General features: G+C 46.8%; 1 protein-coding gene across 2 annotated transcripts in view; it reads right to left on the bottom strand.

The window, feature by feature from the left end:
• Positions 1 to 20,675, bottom strand: part of POLR2B (RNA polymerase II subunit B) — an 837,536-nt gene that overhangs the window by 24,528 nt on the left and 792,333 nt on the right. For both annotated transcript variants that reach the window (XM_082254374.1, XM_082254373.1), the window contains 2 exons: positions 16,549 to 16,709; positions 2,771 to 2,966 (listed from right to left, as the gene is read on the bottom strand). In XM_082254374.1, coding sequence (XP_082110500.1) covers positions 2,771 to 2,966; positions 16,549 to 16,709 — 357 coding nt within the window. The remainder of the gene's footprint in view (positions 1 to 2,770; positions 2,967 to 16,548; positions 16,710 to 20,675) is intronic.

Below are 20,675 nucleotides of genomic sequence, written 5' to 3' on the forward strand. Positions count from 1 at the left end.
CCCTGTGCTCCCTGGCTCCCCCTTAAGTGATTTCCAGTCCCCCCCCAGTGCTCTCCAGTTCCCCCCCATGCTCTCCATCCCCCTGGTTTTCCCTGACCACCCCCCCAGTGCTATCCCCACTCTGCGCCTTCCAACCCCCCCTGCAATGCTTTCCAACCCCCCCCTTAATTTTCTCCAGTCCCCTCCCCTGCCCTTCAGCTCCTCCAGTGCTCTCCGCCCCCCCTAGTGTCCTATCATGTCTGCAGTCTCTTGACCATCTCCTGTACTATGTCTGCAGTCTCTTGACCATCTCCTGTACTATGTCTGCAGTCTCTTGACCATCTCCTGTACTATGTCTGCAGTCTCTTGACCATCTCCTGTACTATGTCTGCAGTCTCTTGACCATCTCCTGTACTATGTCTGCAGTCTCTTGACCATCTCCTGTACTATGTCTGCAGTCTATTGACCATCTCCTGTACTATGTCTGCAGTCTATTGACCATCTCCTGTACTATGTCTGCAGTCTATTGACCATCTCCTGTACTATGTCTGCAGTCTCTTGTCCATCTCCTGTACTATGTCTGCAGTCTATTGACCATCTCCTGTACTATGTCTGCAGTCTCTGACCATTTCCTGTATCATGTCCTCAGTCTCTGACCATCTCCTGTATCATGTCCTCAGTCTCTGACCATCTCCTGTATCATGTCCTCAGTCTCTGACCATCTCCTGTATCATGTCCTCAGTCTCTGACCATCTCCTGTATTATGTCCTCAGTCTCTGACCATCTCCTGCATCATGTCCTCAGTCTCTGACCATCTCCTGTATCATGTCCTCAGTCTCTGACCATCTCCTGTATCAGGTCCTCAGTGTCTGACCATCTCCTGCATCATGTCCTCAGTCTCTGACCATCTCTTGTATCAGGTCCGTAGTCTTTGACCATCTCTTGTATCATGTTTGCAGTCTCTGACCATCTCCTGTACTATGTCCAGCAGGAACACTCTGCAGCCACAACGCACAGCACAGCACACCCAAGGTAAGTGGAGGACTGGAGAGAGGAGTGACTTCTACTTAGGGATTTCTTTTGCAGATAGGCTGGGCTGGCACTGGCAGCAACAATTTTATTCAAAGAAATCAGGATTTCTTCTGCAAATAGGCTGGCACTAACAATTTAATTCAAATCAGGAATTCTTTTGCAAATAGGCTGGCCTGGCACTGGCAGCCAGGCATAGTACTAGTCTAGTACTATGCCTGCCAGTGCCAGGTCAGCCTATTTGCAGAAGAAATCCTGATTTGAATACAATTGTTGCTGCCAGTGCCAGCCTATTTGCAGAAGAAATCCTGATTTGAATTGGTCATGTCATGTGTCTGATGAGATTGGTTTTTGTTAATTGTCTGATCTGATGCCACTGCCAGCCTATTTGCAGAAGAAAACCTTGTTTTTTTTTCTAATTTTTTGATCATGTGTCTGATGAGATTGGTTTTGTTAATTGTCTGATCTGATGATGTCACTGCCAGGCTATTTGCAGAAGAAATCCTTATTTTTCCTCATTGTTTGATCACGTGTCATGATGACATTGGTTTTGGTATTTGACTCTGATGCCAGCCTATTTGCAGAAGAAATCCTGATTTGAATAAAATATTTGCTGCCAGTGCCAGCCTGCCAGGTGATCTGAGGTGTGATAGTGCAGGAATTGGGACTGATCTGAGGTGTGATAGTGCAGGAATTGGGGTGATCTGAGGTGTGATAATGCAGGAATTGGGGTGATCTGAGGTGTGATAATGCAGGAATTGGGGTGATCTGAGGCGTGAAGGTGCAGGAATTGGGGTGATCTGAGGCGTAAAGGTGCAGGAATTGGGGTGATCTGAGGTGTGATAGTGCAGGAATTGGGACTGATGTTTGATAGTGCAGGAATTGGGGTGATCTGAGGTGTGATAATGCAGGAATTGGGGTGATCTGAGGTGTGATAATGCAGGAATTGGGGTGATCTGAGGCGTGAAGGTGCAGGAATTGGGGTGATCTGAGGCGTAAAGGTGCAGGAATTGGGGTGATCTGAGGCGTGAAGGTGCAGGAATTGGGGTGATCTGAGGTGTGATAGTGCAGGAATTGGGGTGATCTGAGGCGTGAAGGTGCAGGAATTGGGGTGATCCGAGGCGTGAAGGTGCAGGAATTGGGGCTGATCTGATTTGTGAAGGTGCAAAGCTCACTCGTTTTTCAAACGGTTACTTTATATGAAGTTAACAGTTGTTTTTTTATGTATCTGGCACTCCCAATTTCTTTGAAAACATTTTTCGGCACACTGTGCCCAAAAAGGTCGTCTACCCCTTGATTAGAGTAACCCTCATCTTGTGCTGCTTCATACTATTTTTAGGACTCAACCATCAAAACCGGATCTAAAGGAAGACAAAAAAAGCAGCATCATATGGCAGCTCTGATGTAATTGGACCCAGTCTGTCAGATTAAACTAAAAAAGGTACCGTAATCGAATCCACACATCCTGGAACATTAAATCCTGTCATCAACCATCTTGACGAACGCGCCCCCCCCCCTCGCGGGCTGCTCAGTCCAAAATGCCCGGGCCTATTTTTTATTTTTTGTCCCAGTCCGGGCCTGGCTCTGCCCCTACAGTGCTCACAGGAGCAAGTGAGGCAGCGAGAGTGGCTGGCTCAGTCTCTCAGAACAATGAAAAAGTGCATTCCTGTGTCCCACCCGAGAAGCATGACCAAACAAGTTTTGACCATATTCTCTCCTTTACCACAAAATTGACATAAATGAAGATCTATTGATAACTTACTTGTGTTTTGTTTCGACATCCTCTGCATTCATAGGTGTGGGTTCTGGTGTTTGCAATTGCCATTAATCCACATAAATTACAAACATGTACTTGGTAGGGGTCAGAAGCTTCAAACAGTCTTTCACGAAGAAACTGTGCAGCACCATGGGCTATTTGACAGTCGCGTTCCATTTCTCCAAAACGAAGACCTCCATCACTGAGTCAGACAGCATTCCAAGAAACAAAAGCAAATGAAAAAACAAAAACATTTCAGGGGACGTACTAAACTGCACATTGGGATGATTGGTTGCAATGCTCAGCACTCTCACTAGGCGACAGAATATTTTTACACACATACACTATATTAGCAAAAGTATTGGGATGTCTGCCTTTACAGGCACATGAACTTTAATGGCATCCCAGTCTTATAGCAAGGTCCATAAAGACATGGATGAGTGAGTATGGGGTGGAGAAACTTTACTGGCCTGAGTCCTTAACCTGATAGAACTCCTTTGGGATGAACTGGAGCACAGACTGCGAGCTGCTAGGCCTTCTCTCCAACATCAGTGCCTGACCTCACAAATGCGTTTCTGCAAGAATGGTCAAACATTCCCATAGACACAACCCTAAACCTTGTGGACAGCCTTCCCAGAAGATAAGCTGTTATAGCTGCAAAGGGTGGGCCAACTCAATATTGAACCCTATGGACTAAGACTGGACTAATGCCATTAATGTTCATGTGCAAGTAAAGGCAGGGGTCCTAATACTTTTGTTAATATAGTGTATATTGTAATGACTCTGTTGTAACTAAAAATATGTTATTCTTTTCTGCAGTGCTAGATACTATGTGCAAGTAGTTGCTAATTTTTCAGCTAATAATGTGCTGATATACTGTATATGCAGCTGTATAATAGAATCATAGTAAATTATCTAGAAATAATTAAAAAAATGACTCAATATATTTATAGGACTAGACTTAATGATTTCATACAATACATGTATGTGTAAAGCGCTACATTTTAACAGTTTTATTAGAAACCTGGAAAGAGGTTTTAGAAATGAAGGTTACACACGCCAAGGAAAAAAACATGGATGCATTTCAGATAAGAATGTGATTTATCTGCATGGGATTATGGATAAAAATAATGGGATTGTTGACTTGCCGTAAAATCCTTTTTTCTGACGTTCATTGACAGACAGCTCCTGATTCTTCTTAACCATTGTTCTACTGTCCCCTACAGCAGTAGGACACAAGGCAGGAAAAAGCTCGACTATGGGCAGTCCCAGGGGGGTTTACACCCACTCTCAGCTAAAGGGACTCAGTTTTGTTACAAGCAGTGTCAGAAGAAAGCCAACTCCACCGAGGGGTGGGTGCTGCGTCCCTCAATGAAGATCAGAGAAATGGATTTTATGGTAAGTCAAAAATCCCATTTCTTCTTTCGTTCATTGACGGACACATCTCCTGATTCTTCCATTGGCAAGTCCCAAGCCAGTGTCAAACATGAGGGGTTGGAAACAGCAGAAAAAATTTCCCAAGGCTAACCACAGCCAACCAGGTAACATGGAGCTCAACCATAAACAACTGGAGCTCACCTGAATAAAAACAATACACCCTCAAAGAGGACCAGGTCCTCTAAACAGCAGACAGCAAAACCTTGCGGCCAAAAGAAGCATCCGCAGATGCCATCACATCCACTTTAAAAAAAACTGTGTAAAAGTGTGCACCGACAACTAGGTGCCCGCTTTGCAAACATGCGTCACTGACGCTGGATGACGGAAAGCCCAGGAGACACTAAGCGCCCTAGTAAGAGTGCGGTTTGACAGGGAAAGCCATGAACCACCGTCTGAACTATTTGGAAATGGTCGCAAAAGAACCCTTTGTGAGGTCCGTCCATGAGCACAAATAGAGCCTGATTTCCTAAAAGACTCCGTACACCCCAATTGCCAAACCACATCCAAGGCATGCAAAGCAATTTTTTTCGGATGTTTAGGCCTGGGACACAGGGGAGCCCATACAATGTCTTCATTCAAAAGACAGACTACCTTAGGAAGGAATGACGGACAGAGGCAAGGCACCACCTCATCCTAGTGAAACGACAGGATAACACCGTCAGTTCCGACACCCTGCGTGCAGAGGTGATAGCCACCAAAGAAGGCCACCTTCTGGAGCAGCGAAGTAGAGAAAACTACCAAATATTTTTAAAGGGAGGCTTCTGTAGACCAGAAAGCACCACATTAAGATTCCAGGGTGGCAACGAAGCCTGCACTGAAGGAATCAAATGTCGGACACCCTGAAGAAAAGGTACGCACCAGGGAGTGTGTGGCCAAAGGTTGTTGTAAAAAAAACGCCAAAAACCGATATCTGGCCCTTGATAGTACTCGAGGCCAATTTCTGTTCAACCCCCTGTTGAAGGAAGGTTAAGATTCAATCCACAGAGAAGGAACGAAGATGAACCCAGAGAGACTCATACCACGTACAATGGTAGATCTTCCTAGAAGTAGATTTCCTAGCTTTTAACAGTGTTGGAATCAAAGACTCACACAAACCTCCATCCTTCAGCACCTGGCGTTCAACATCCAAGCCATCAAAGCCAGCGACTGTAAAGCAGGATGGGAGATTGGTCCTTGGGACTGAAGATCTTCCTTGGGACTGCAGATCTTCCCTGAGGGGAAGTCCCCGAGGAGCACTGGCGACCAGCTGTACCAGATCGGCGTACCAAGACCGGTGAGGCCAGTCTGGAGCCACTAGAATGACCGGAATCCCTTCTACCTGGATCCTGCACAGGAGTCGTGGCAGAAGTTTGAGACTCGAATCAGTCCACCCACCTTAGAATGCCGGCTACTTACCGAGCCGCCAGGACACTTCTTGTGCCCCCTTGGTGATTGATATAGACCTCGGCGGTGTCATTGTCCGAATGAATTCGTACTGTACACCCCTGGAGACAAATTGTCCAATGAGCCAGACAAAGTCTGATAGCTGGAGTTTCAGTACATTAATTGGCAGTCTGGACTCTGACAGAGTCTGGACCCTCTGAGCCCGAGGACGTCTTCCCACTCGGATAGGCTGGCACCTGTGGTGTCAACCGTCCAGTACAGGGGGGAGAAAGGATTTTCCCTGTCGAAGTGCCGGAGAACAAAGCCACCTCTAGAGACCGTGGATCCTGTCCCTTTTTACCAGAATCTCTCTCTCAGAGATCTTGTGTGGAACTGTGTAAACTGACTGCCTCGAGGGTGGACACCATCAGACCAAGCCCGGGGAATGACTGTCTGCTGAACAACAGGAGCCAAATTGCCTCCTGCAATGTCTGGAGATTTTCCAGAGGAAGAAACACTCCGGCTGAGGGCGAGTCCCGAGTCAAACCCAGATAGTCACGTTTTTGAGGACAGAACCAAAGCAGACTCCTGAAAGTTCAGAATCCAACCGAACTCCCTTCCTCCAGTTGACCATCAGAGCAGTGGGAGACTCCGCTCGCAGAAGATAGTCCAGGTACCCCAGTAACACTATCCCCCACTCACTCAAACAATGCCAGCACCGGGGTCAACACTTTGAGGACCCGAGGAGCAGAGGCGAGACCAAGGTCAACGCCACACACTGTTAATTCTCCCAGTCTACAGCAAAATGGAGGAAGCACTGGTGACCGGCACATATTAGAATGTCTAGGTAGGTGTCCTTGATGTCGATAGAAGCGAGAAGAAATCCCCCTGATGTAGGGACGCCACTACTGTGTGAATGGACTCCATGCGGAACTTCTGTACTCGCACAAATCCATGAACTGAGAAAAGTCAAGCGTGCAGCTGCCAAGATGCCACTTGCCACCAGTTTGGCCATATTTCAGAGCTGCAACATCACTGGAGTGCCCAAAAGCACAAGGTGTGCAATACTCAGAGACATGGCCAAGGTAAGAAAGGCTGAAAGACGACCACCACTGAACAAGACACACAAGCTGAAACGTCAAGACTGGGCCAAGAAATATCTCAAGACTGATTTTTCAAAGGTTTTATGGACTGATGAAATGAGAGTGAGTCTTGATGGGCCAGATGGATGGGCCCGTGGCTGGATTGGTAAAGGGCAGAGAGCTCCAGTCCGACTCAGATGCCAGCAAGGTGGAGGTGGAGTACTGGTTTGGGCTGGTATCATCAAAGATGAGCTTGTGGGGCCTTTTCGGGTTGAGGATGGAGTCAAGCTCAACTCCCAGTCCTACTGCCAGTTTCTGGAAGACACCTTCTTCAAGCAGTGGTACAGGAAGAAGTCTGCATCCTTCAAGAAAAACATGATTTTCATGCAGGACAATGCTCCATCACACGCATCCAAGTACTCCACAGCGTGGCTGGCAAGAAAGGGTATAAAAGAAGAAAAGCTAATGACACGGCCTCCTTGTTCACCTGATCTGAACCCCATTGAGAACCTGTGGTCCATCATCAAATGTGAGATTTACAAGGAGGGAAAACAGTACACCTCTCTGAACAGTGTCTGGGAGGCTGTGGTTGCTGCTGCACGCAATGTTGATGGTGAACAGATCAAAACAAAGACAGAATCCATGGATGACAGGCTTTTGAGTGTCCTTGCAAAGAAAGGTGGCTATATTGGTCACTGATTTGTTTTGGTTTTGTTTTTGAATGTCAGAAAACTGAATTTTTGTAAAATCTTACCTGTAAAATTCCTTTCTCTGAGTCCTCCGACAGTCGCCGCCACTTCATATTCGTCACTATGGGGTTAATGACCTTTGCTCCGTAGGAGTAGCTAGGCAACAGAATATGTCAATATTAAAGCTTTTAACATATCCCACCCCCAGGGGGTGGTCCCCTCAGTCAATAACCTCCTAATTCCTGTATCCATACCTCAGTTTCAGTGGAATAGCAGTAGAGTATACAACCAAACCCCAAAAGAGGGGCGGGGGCGGCGACTGTCGGAGGACTCAGAGAAAGGAATTTTACAGGTAAGATTTTACAAAAATTTCGTTTTCTCTTACGTCCTCCGACAGTCGCCGCCACTTCATATTCGTCACTATGGGGACGTCCCAAAGCAGTGCAAACATGAGGGGTGGGAAACGCAGCCGCGCCTAAGGAAACGCCGTCTCCACATCAGAGAAAGGAACCTTACCAAAGGAAGGAAACCAGCTGGGTAGCATGAAAAAAACTTGCTCAACAGGAGCAACAACCCAGGAAAAAAGCAAACAACCTAGGGATAAAAATATATCCCAAACAGCCAAGGGCCCAAAACAAGGGACCCTAAAGAACTGCCGCACTAAGAACCTTGCGGCCAAAGGAAGCATCTGCCGATGCCTGAACATCCACCTTGTAGAACATTGAGAAGGTGTGAACGGACGACCAAGTCGCCGCCTTACACACCTGGGCCACAGAAGCCCGATGGTGACAGGCCCAAGACGTACTCAGAGATCTGGTAGAGTGCGCCTTCACAGGCATAGGAGGAACTTTTCCCCTCAAAGCATATGCCTGTTCAATGGTCTGTCTGATCCATTTGGCGATGGTAGAAGCCGACGCCGCCAAGCCCTTCCGAGGACCCTCTGGAAGAACAAATAAGGAATCTGACTTGCGAAAAGATTCAGTCGATTTCAGGTAAACCCTGATCGCCGAAGCGAGACCAAAAGGTAACACCACAAATTGGTAGTGATCCTCCGCAATGGCGAATCGAAGGTACCTCTGGTGACCCTCGAAAATCGGGATGTGAAGGTACGCATCCTTCAAGTCGATGGAGGCCATGAACTCCCCCGGAACCAGGGCAGCCACCACCGACCGCAGGGATTCCATGCGGAACTTGCGAACCCGCACAAAGCGGTTCAGAGCTTTCAAGTCCAGAATTGGACGTACCTTGCCCTCCTTCCTGGGCACGGTGAACAGATTGGAATAGAACCCCCGAAATCTGTCCCGATAAGGCACCGGAACCACCACTCCCTGAGCCCACAGATCCCGCAAAACGCTCCGGAGACAGTTGAAGATTTGAGGGAAAAAATCTGCTCTCCGGCCGAGAGAGAAACTCGATCTTGTAGCCAGACCAAACGATTTCCTGAACCCACCTGTCCTGAACACGGGCCAGCCAAGGTTGAAGAAAACCGAGCAAGCATCCCCCCACCCCAGAACTGGGTGAGGGCGCCCCTTCAGGCCGCATTATGGGCAGCGGATCCGGACTGGCCGGACTTCTGCTTACCTGTCCACGGCTTCTTTTGGGAGCCTTGACCTTTGAATGGCTTGCCGTTATAGTGCGACCGAAAGGCACGAAAGGACCCCTGAGAGGGCCGAAAAGAGGCATGCTTCTTACCTTGAGCGCCCTTAGCCTTGTGGGATTGGGGCAAGAGCGTGCTCTTACCACCCGTGATCCCCTTTATCAGTGTATCCAAGGACTCGCCAAAAAGGCGAGATCCATCATAGGGCAGATTGGATAAGGTCTTGCGCGAAGATTGGTCCACAGACCAACACTTCAACCAAACCAGGCGGCGAGACAACACCGCCACACTGTGCACACGTGCAGCCACCGGTACTATATCCAAGTCCGCATCACAAAAATACATGACACCCTGATGGATTTGATCCACCGTGGCCAACGTCACCGGTGGGGCAGAATCAGCCATCAGGACGCGTCTAAGCACCTGCGTCCAATTTGCGACAGCCTGGGCTGCCATAAGTGAAGCAAAAAGAGCTTTTAGCATAGAGCCAGTAATAGAATAAGTATGACGAGCAAGAGACTCCAGTCTCCTGTCCGTGGCATCCCGGAACACCGGGGTATCCTCTGCAGGAACCGCAGTGGACTTATTCAAAACCGCTATCGCGTGATCCACCGGAGGTGGCACACACCATCGCTCATCAGTAGCGGGCGTGAAAGGATAACGCAGCTTGAACCTACTCGGCACCGCAAAAGGCTTGCGTATATTGCGCCATTGTTCCTTAACAGCGCGCTGAAAATCATCAGTGCAGGGAAAAACCTGTGATGTCTTGCGCCTTTTCTGCTTCCCATAAGCGGCCAGGGCAGCAGGAGGACATGGTTCATCCTGTAAGCGCAGTGTCCGTTTGATAGAAGCAACCAATTCATCCATGAGTGCAAGCTCTTCAGACGAGCCAGGGGGAGAATTATCAACCCCTTCAAACTCTGCCTCACCTTCAGACCCCACAAGATCCAGGGAGGAACGGGACCCCGATAAGGAGACCCCAGCCATGGCAGCCCCATCACCCTCACCCTCTGAATCAGAGGAAATTGAAACTCTGGGCCTTTTAGTGGATTGAGCAGCCACAAGCATTTGCACCTGAGCAGCAAGGTTAGCCACAACCGTAGCCAAATCAGCCCCTGGGGGGGAAACAGCAGTCCCTTGGCCTCCCACCAAGGTGGCAGGGAATTTGCTTTCCTGAGAATCCATGCCCCCAAGTATGTGGAAGAATAAAGGGTTAACTGCCCCTTTAAAAAGCGCGGCGAGCGCAGCCCACCGCACACACACACCAGCACAAGCCGACCCCCACAGGGAAAAAGTACAACTCAGGCAAGGATACAGGGATAGAGAGGTAAAAACCTGGAGAGACCGCTGCTGCTGCCTCGATCGGTGCGCCCAGGGAAGAGGAAGTGATGTCACGCAGGGCGCTCTATTAAAGCCTATGGAAGGCTACAAAAAAAAATGGCCGCCCGCAGTGCTAACATGCGGTCGGAGCGAGCGCCGCCAAAATGGCGGCGTTTGGCGCCGAGACGCCGCTCCTCCACACACAGTGAAACCGCCAAAAACACATGCAGTAAAGTGAAATAATGGCGGACCGCCGCAGCGGTCGCCGCAAATGTGCATAACACGATACAATCATGCCCCGCAGCACACAGCCTGTCACACAGCACATAATCTGACACAGAACAGTGCAGCATAGCCCCCCTCCTTGCAGCCCACAGAATGCAGCCAAGCAGACAGGGAGACCAAACAGTGTGAACAGAGGCAGGGTTTCACAGTCCCAGACTGACACCCCCCAAACAGACAGTTCCCCACACAGATACACTTACCTTCTAAATGGCGTGGGGAACCCGCACAAGCGAACAAGCCACTGTACATGGGACAGGGAGAGTCACAGTCAGGACGCAGGAGAATTGCGGTGCGAAACCGCATGGCGTCCAGTGAGGTAGCCACCTCACCATAGCATCCCTGCATCGAACAGGGATGGGTCGTTCAGAGTGCCAGGAAAAGTACCTGACTGAACGCTCGATGGCAGGCTGGGAAGCCACTGACCCACAACCTGCGAGCAGGGGAATCAGCCCGAGACCCAGCCCGCACGATCCTCTTCATCAGAAGACCTAACGCTAACAAAAGTAACAGCCAAGTAAAGAGAGAAAAAAACAAATATAATCAAAAAAGAAGAGAAAGGCTGAGACAAAATGCCCCAGCATAGAGACATCCAGCTACTCCTGACAAGCTAGACATTGAAACTGAGGTATGGATGCAGGAAGTAGGAGGTTATTGACTGAGGGGACCACCCCCTGGGGGTGGGATATGTTAAAAGCTTTAATATTGACATATTCTGTTGCCTAGCTACTCCTACGGAGAAAAGGTCATTAACCCCATAGTGACGAATATGAAGTGGCGGCGACTGTCGGAGGACGTAAGAGAAATGTATATTTGTGAATGTTGAGATGTTATATTGGTTTCACTGGTAAAAATAAATAATTGAAATGGGTATACTGTATCTTTGATTTTTGTTAAGTTGCCTAATAATTATGCACAGTAATAGTCACCTGCACACACAGATATCCCCCTAAAACAGCTAAAACTAAAAACAAACTAAAAACTACTTCCAAAAATAGTCAGCTTTGATATTGAGTTTTTTGGGTTCATTGAGAACATGGTTGTTGTTCAATAATAAAAATTAATCCTCAAAAATACTAATTTGCCTAATAATTCTGCACTCCCTGTACAGGTGTAAGTTAACTAGAGGGGGAGAAGAATCTTGCACACTACCTTTGTTAGAAGGTAAGAAAATTCCTGGCAACAGAGATCTGATGTCTTTGCAAGTCTAACTGTAAGTTAGACAAATGGTACTGTCAGGGAACCTTGTGGAAGCCTGAATACTGAAATAGTTCACACTGATGCATCTTCTGCAATAAATGTAATTCTTCAAGGACAGGAGTTCTTATATAAGAGATGGAAAGCTCTGAAATCTAGGAGTAGGAAAGGAGGCAACAAACCAGAGCCGGCCCTATCATGGGTCCATTGGACCCAGGCGGCCCTTTGAGATTTTTTTCCAGCAGTTTTCTTTATTATCAGTTTGCGGTGCGTTACGGGTGGCATTTCCCCATCTTAGGCCTCTTGCACACAATACTCCTGTTTGGGCATCTACTTTTTGTATGTATTTGCACGTATTGTCACGCAAATGCATTTTTGTGCACGCACACATTTTCGTGCTGTAATGGCACGCAGTAGCGCAGTGATGCTGCGATGTATAAAGAGGGAGGCTCCGCCCCCTTGCTGTCCCCGCTCCTCCCCTATCTGGGACAAGCGGGTCCACCTTTACATCGGCGTCATGCCGCACCTTCAGCGTTGTGCTTCAGGGTCTTCACTGATTTCACTGACGTCACTGCGCTACTGCGTGCCATTACATCTGCGGGAGGGGAAGGTCCGCCTCCAACGTTCCTTTCCTCCACGAGGTCACGGATGCTTCGGCTCGTCCTGACCCGCCACATGACGTTAGGGTCCCAGGCTTGCGACCAGCTTTGGGGAAACATGGTAGGTTGGTCACTGGGCTAATCTCCCATCTCCTCTTTCATCATCCTTCTCCTTGGGATAGCACCCCTTCACTCATGATTTCACCACTGTCATCCCCCACATCCTTGGCAATTTGCCATGGTACACTCCCATCAATCACTTTCCTCTCTTTACACAGCCACTTTGCGGTTTATGCACTTTGTTTTCTTCCTTGTATTCACTTCTCCTCTCACACAGTTGGGAGTTTCCTTATTTTCATCACACCAGCCCTTCCTATCCAATCTATGAATGTTCATTACCATTGTTAGCACTATGCTACATTTTTACTTTTACTTGTATATTATATATATATATATACACACACACACACAACAGATTTGGAAGGTGCCTCTCCCCACTATTTATTCACCACCCACCTGCCATGGACCCCCCCTCTCTGGCTGCTCTCCACCGGGACCCTTCAGCTCCCGGGTCAGACTTGGTCCGCCGCTTCCACACGGGAATCCAATTTTCCATTGAGTTTTACTAATCTGAGTATTTTATACTCCCTTTGAATCCATTCTACTTTTTTGCCATTTCTTTTACTCAAATTCTTTTACCCTCCATTGTTTATTCCAACATATTGTTCTTTTGTAGATATACCTTGAATACATTTGATCTTTGAAGAAGGGAGATGTAGCTCCCGAAACGCGTCAGATCACTATGTATCATACTCAACTATTATGGAACCTCATTATAATATCCAGGCTATTGGTAATAAGTGGTTACACCAGGATATTTGCCTATATGCGATTTAACATTGTTCATGCTGTATACATAATATAATATGGCCACTGAGCTATGCTATGTGTTATTTGAATACATGTTACCATTTTTATTTGTACAACTTGTTTATACAATGCAATAAAATTACATATTGTTTTATTTATCCATTGTGCAATTTATTGATCTCAAGCCACTAGCACCCACCTCATATAAAGTCCCGCGGGCCAATTTTCTGCTTGTTCAGCACAATTTGTTAATGAACATTTACGTGCAAGAGGCATAAAATTACTGACCAAAAATTCAGATTTTTCTATTTTTTTTTTTTTTTTTTTACTGAAGAATGCACTGTTTACGTGCCTGTGTCCATAGGTACATTACAAGTAATGGGCTGTATTTTAGCTCAGAAAAAAAAAAAAAAAAAAAAAAAAAAAAGCTGTACTGCGCTTTTTCAAGGCCTTATACTGCCACCCGTAGAGGTGTGCGCAATGACGTAAAACATCCAAACAAAATAATACTGGAGTTTGTGGTTTGGATTTTAACATAATGGTATGTCATATGATTTTGCATTTAGACAAGGAGCTGTTGCATGTAAATGTACATGTAAATCTGACCCGCCAGCTATCCCGGAAGTAAGGAGGAGATCAGCAGGGAGACGCCGACCTCGCTCCATTATCTACCGCTATATGAGATACTTTGATTTCTTCACCATCATGTGAGTGCAATATTTTACCACATTAATAAAGTTTGTACAACGTTAACAGAGAGCACTTGGATCTCCCTTATTGTTTCCTCATACATGCATATGGTGGAGTGTTTCTTACATCGAACACCTTGGAACCAATAGAGAGAGAGAGAGAGAGAGAGAGAGAGAGAGGACTACTTTTTTCAGAGTACATGCCTATAAGCGCTTAGACCCTGCAGGGTCGCTCTGTGGAGGTGAGAGGCAGTAATACCTGTGGTGATGGGAGTCTATACACTATTTGTGCGCTCTTTGCATGGCTTCAAGTCGTTCCTACACCTGGGTGTCTGATGTCATTGTTAAAGATTTGCCTGTCACAGCAGTTTTATTTTACATATATGGACTCTCTATGATGGACTATCTTGCACGTATATGAGCAATTTGTTGAGCAGTTTTGAGGATATATGAAATTGCGCTGCACTGTTTTCGGTTATAATGTAAATCTGACTTCCTGATAAATTTAATTTTAATCACCATGTGGGTGCCATTTGGTGGGCGTGATCTTTTTTGGGGGGGGGGGGGGTGGTAGGCAGCATTTAATTTTTGGACCCAGGCAGCACAAGGTTTTGGGCCAGCCCTGCAACAACCATTTTACTAAAACCATTTAGTTTGGCCAGCCATTGTATAAAGTCCAACATACCCGATTTTGAGTACTTTCCATAGAAGGCACTCTTTTTGTAACTTTTTTGAGGTCTGTGTAGCAACTAGGCATATCTATCCAGAGACTGCTAAAAACTACCTTAATTAATGAATCCACAGTAGCCAACATATGATGAGTGGGTAAGAAAGTAAATTAAGGGTGAAGAGAAATCTCAAGGTGCCTCTAACAGAAAATCCACATCCCTCTTGGTTTGTGCCACAGTGAGTGTTCAGGCAAATTTGTTTTCTTGGGTAGAAATAGAATCAGGAGGAGGCGAGGCAGAAGAGCCCTTGCAGTTGATCCCCCCCCCCCAAGTACTGAAGTGGGGAAAGTCTCTCGAATAGGTCTGGTGGCTGTGATATAAACCTTAGTCAGCCAAACAGATAGCGTTTCTGTAAGGGAGCTGGTGTTATGGGAATTGGAGTGGTGTCAGTGTTAGAGCTTGCTACACAGCAAGGGAACCACTATCAACTTGAGAGAAGCTTGAGGGGGGGTCGCAGTATCCCTAAATGAGTTCCAAATTGGAGACTCTCAAAATAATAGTTAGAACCGCAGTATACAGAGAAACCTTGAAGTTGGCACTACGGCTTTCTCATATACTTGAAAATGTGTGCAATGAAATCCTCTGTTTTTAACGTGAATTGTTAGGCAGGGACCATATCGTTTATTTGCAGGCTAACTGGTAGGTGTTCTGGGAAATTTGTTAGTTCTGTACATTGCCCTTCCATATGCACCTTTCCTGCAAAGGCCAGTTAGAAATTAGGGTGGTTGCAATCTTTTGTATAGCTTGTTCGCTGATTTGGTGTGAGGACACACTGGATGCCATCAGCTGCCACTGTTCTCTTGCTGGGAGTCCCATGTGTCCTTGGGCCTTTAAGGAAGAGTGGGCTCCCTTCAAGCAAACCTGCCCTTAATTTATCCATCAATATGTATGCTCCAACTCAGACTCTCAAAACTTTGGTTAGAACTGCAGATGTTCGTAACAAAGCGCTTTTTACGGAGTTCTTGGACAGGGACAATTTGGTTTGTTTGCAGGCTAGCTCGTAAGTGTGCTGGGAAAATTGTAGACTGTTTCTTTTTGAAGTTGGGAGACAGGTGGTGTGGCAAATGATCAGCTTGCATTGTTAAAAGAAAATGGCAGCCAGAAGTGTGCAGCTAAGAGTCCTAGGTACTTCATTAGTAGCCAGAAAAGAACTACCGACTGTGGTGAGAAAAAAAAAAAATATTAAGGTGAGCCTATTACACAGAAGAGTAAGACAAACAAGTTAGGGAAAAGCCCTAAGATTGCAAGTTGCTGTTCCTCTTGTGTGCATAGCACTGCAGTATGCCTTACAGGATAATGATGCAGTGTATACTACAGATCCATCTAGACATGTTAGTCAAGAACCCAGTCTGATTTTGTCCACATCAATGGTCCCATCCTGAGTCAAGGCTTTGCCTATCATGGAGGGGCATACCCTCAGGTGGAGTCTTCAGGGTCTGGGTATTATAAGGAATGGAGAACAACCTGGACCTGTATAGCACCCTGTGGCTAAGTACTCTTGTTGCACCACATTGCAGGGAGAGCATGCAGGAACCGGTGCCCGAAGAATACAGGCAAGCCCTGCAACAAGGTGTGATTCAGGATCACTGATTTGGAAACTGCTAGAAAGTCATGTAGGCAGTAAGCAGTCAGCTCTTGATAGATGCATCAGTTGAAGGCGGTAACTAAATCCGGTGAAAAAAAGTAGGAAATGCTTTTTCTCCAACAGAGTGAAGCTTTTGCCAGCGAAACACCTGACCGTAGCGGCATAAAACACAGTTTACATAGCAATATTTTAAGCTGCAATTTTATATACTGTAGATGAGTCAGAGCAGTGACTCATTCACCATAGTGCTCTGAGAATATTGTGGTAAAGGGAGTTCTTTGTAATAAATGTTTATTTGTAAAATACTTTTTAAAACTACACCAAAACCACTACAGTTTAATACCTACCGTGATCTACCTTCCATTGGCTGTCTGTTTAAAATCTGAATAGGGCCTCTTGCACGGGAATGAATCTTATCATCTACCATGTGCTTTAACCTCTGATAGTAAGTAGGTCCAATAAAAATTTGTGATGTGATCTTTCGACCAGTAAATCCATTGTACAGAACCTATATTAAGATGAGAAAAAAAATGATATATTGAGGCCGCACAATCCTCCATTCACCCTGTCAAATGTACACACATCTTCTATATAGAATATGTACATACATTTTACAAATATTTCAACAGTTTGTTCAAAAAGAAAAAAAGTCATGTCCTAAAATGACTGAAAGTGTTTCTACTATTAAATTGTTATTTAACCTAAAAACAAAAAAGAAATATAAAGCAGCTTAATCTTTAGATGTACCAATTCTTACCAATCAGTTTACTTTTTTATGTACTATATTATGCATTAGCAGATTTAGATGGACTTGCCTTATTAAAGGCGAACTCCAGATAACACTTTTTAAGCAGTTACAACAGTTCTTTTTATTCCTTTTGGAATAAAGATTTTACATTTACTAATAAAAGCAGATTATTGTAAGCAACTCTATTAGTGTTATATGGTTTTTCTCCACCCTCTGTTACTTTAGGACAGCTTGGTCTGGTATAGGAAAATGAAAAACAGACTTGATGGCCGGATCACCAGGTATAAATGGAAAAAAGGCTTAAAAAAAGAAAAATAATGCAGCCACCTCATCTAATAATTGGCAAGCTGGAATATAATACAATTTTTGTTTTTGGGTTTAACACCACTTCAACTGTCTTTGCACATAATCTCTACAGAAAAAATAGAGTTTTTGTAAGAACTTACCGAGTGGGTAATGGTGCCCTCTGCAGGAGCAAGCTAGGCAGTTTTAAATGTTAATAAACTTTCTACACTTAAGCACACCTCCAGGGGGGCGTCCCTCAGCCATTATACTGATCCAGTTACCACTATCCTTCAGTTTTGTAGCAAGCAGTACCAGAAGGCAATAACCCCAATATTAAAAAAAAACAAAGGGGCGGGGGCTACGACTGTCGGAGGACTCAGAAAAGAGTTTTATGGTAAGTTCTTACAAAAACTCTATTTTCTCTTACGTCCTACGACAGTCGCAGCCCCTCATACATGCTTTACGAGTGAGACGTCCCAAAGCAGTGCAGGTGTGAGGGGTGGAAAGACGCAACCTACTGAAAAAGGCAACATATCAATCAGGCCAGAAAAAGCAACTGAGCCAACAGGGCAACAAAAAAAAAAAAAAACACCCCAGGAAGAGACAGAAAAACATGTCTCCTCAAACAATCGCCGCACACAAAACCCTGCGGCCAAAGGAAGCATTCGAGGATGCCATCACATCAATTTTGTAGAATTTTGTGAAAGTGTGCATGGACGACCAGGTCATCGCTTTGCACACCTGAGCCACAGAAGCAGAAGCTACTAGAGAAACTGACAGCTCTAGTAGAATGTGCCTTTACAGGGAAAGGATCCTTGATCGAATAGGCCTGAACAATCGTCTGTCTGATCCATTTAGAAATGGTTGACGCGGACGCAGCCGAAACCCTTCCGAGGTCCCTCAGGAAGAATAAACAGGGAATCAGACTTTTTAAAAGACTTGGTGGCAGACAGGTAAACCCTGACTGCCCGGACCACATCCAAGGAATGCAAATAAGCCGACACCGGTGCCAAGGCATCACTAACACGTCCTAGCATCCGCCAGAGGATCGCGGGTTCTGGCCACGAACCTTCCCACCTTGTTGTTGAGAAGGGACGCGAACAGGTCCATGTTCGGAGACCCCCACAGGGCACACAGGAGGCGAAACACCTCCGGATGCAGGGACCATTCTCCCAGATACTCAGATAGTCCGCCTGCCAGTTCTCCACACCTGGAATGTGAACAGCCAAAATCGCCGAAACGTGCGTCTCAGCCCAAGCTAGGATCGTGGCTACTTCCTTGGCCGCCCGGCACTCTTGGTGTCCCCTTGGTGATTGATGTAAGCCGTTCTGTTCCACCTGGCAAGGATCTCTGCTTGCAGAGTTCTCGTGTGAAATTGAGCAAAATGGATGGCTTCGAAAGCCAAAACAATCAGACCCAGGGACCGCATACAGGCCTGTAGAGAGGAGAGATCGTTGTCCCCGAGGGACCCGATCTCGTCCCGCAGGGTCCGGAGTTTGTCCTCCGGGAGAAAAACATTTGCATGAGCGGATTCCAGGACCATCCCCAGGTACGGAAGGCAAACCGAAGGAGTCAGAGCTGACTTCTGAAAGTTGATGGTCCACCCGAACTCCTGGAGCATCTGAATCGTGACCGACAGATCGCTCATCAAAGTTGCACACGAGCTCGACCTTAACAGGAGATCGTCCAGATAACCGAGGACCGCAATCCCTTTTAAACGCAGTAAAGCCAGCACCGGAGCCAAAACCTTGGTGAATACCCTATCTCTGCTGACCCTCGTAGATAGGGATGTGCAAACATGCATCCTTCAAGTCGATGGAGGCCAGGAATTCTCCTGGACTCAACGACGCCACCACCGACCTGATGGATTCCATCCGGAACTTCTGTACCCTCACAAAGTGGTTCAGAGACTTTAGGTCCAGAATCAGACGAACTTTGCCCTCTTTTCTTGGCACCGTGAACAGGTCTGAGTAAAAACCGCGAAACCTGTCCCGTGAAGGCACTGGCACAATGACTCCTTGGGCGAGAAGATCTTGCACCGCCCCCATGAGATCTCTGAAATGATCAGGAGTCAGATTGAGATTTGATGGAAAGAACCTGTCTGCGGGGCGAGATCGAAACTCGATCTTGTACCCTGAACGAATCAGTTTGTGAACCCACCTGTCCTGAATTCTGGACAACCAGGGTTCCTGAAAACGCAGACGTCCCCCCACCCCTGAAATGGATGAGGGCGTCCCTTCAGGAAGAGGTGCACTGGGCAGCCGAACCGGCCTGACCGGCCTTAGGCTTGCCCGACCACGGCTTCTTGTGACCCCCTGAGGTCGTGAAGGATTTTCCTTTATCCTGTACCCCGAAGGCACGAAAGGACCCACAATGAGCTTTTAAAGAAGGGGCCCGCCTAGCATGGGTGAATTTTCCCTTAGAGGCTTGGGGCAAAAAGGTATTCTTACCACCCGTAAGCCCCTTGATCAACTCAGTGTCCCCAAAAAGACGACTCCCCACATAAGGGACATCAGACACAGTCTTTTTGGAAGCGTGGTCCACCGACCAACTCTTCAGCCAAATAATGTGGCGGACCGCAACCCCAAGCGCAGACAACCGTGAGACTAAAGGAGCCTGGTCCAAGGCCGCGCCACAGGTACATCACGGCCTGGGTCACTTGATCCACCATATCAAGGGCAGTCGGAGAGGCCGACTCTGCCACCAGGGTGCGCCGAAGCACCCTGGACCATGCCGTGACAGTTTGAGACCCCTTCTCTGAAGCAAACACAGGTTTGAGCAGGGAGCCTGCCACCAAGTGGCGGGAAAGAGTCTCCACATGCCTATCTGCCGAATCCTTAAACACCGGAGAGTCTTCCAGCTGCATCAAGGTGGATTTATTCAACCTAGAAACAGTGTGGTCCACCTTAGGTGACACTGTCCAACGTTTGTCTACAGGATCCGCAAAGGGATAGCGGTAGTTAAACAGCTTAGGCATCACCAGCATATGTTTGATGCAATGCCATTGGTTGTTCACTATTTTGTGAAACTCCTCGGGGTAGGGGAAAACCTGACCCGACTTCTGGGCTTTTCAGAACCCGAAGGCAGCCCGATTACTTTTCTGTCCATTTGCAGATGAAAATATATTTCTCTTACGTCCTCCAACAGTCCCAGCCCCTTCGATGTCATCTGTGACGAAACGCGTTGGGTCACGGCGTGCTGACATCACCCCCCAGCCTCCAGGAAGTACGGGCGAGTTTAGCCGACCAACCGGCGGCTTTATTACTATATGCGAGCACATTTCATCCTGCATGCGAGTGTAATTTTGTTTTTTTAATTAAACGTCTGTTGGATTTTATGCTATGGCGTTCCCTTCTTCTGTTTTATATTGCTGACTTACGCCTGAGTTGTCAATATCCTGAGCGCACTTCTGGAGCCAGCTGAAGTTCTTATGTCCTCTTG

Source organism: Pelophylax lessonae (assembly GCF_965119305.1).
Source record: "Pelophylax lessonae genome assembly, chromosome: 1".
NCBI lineage: Eukaryota > Metazoa > Chordata > Amphibia > Anura > Ranidae > Pelophylax > Pelophylax lessonae.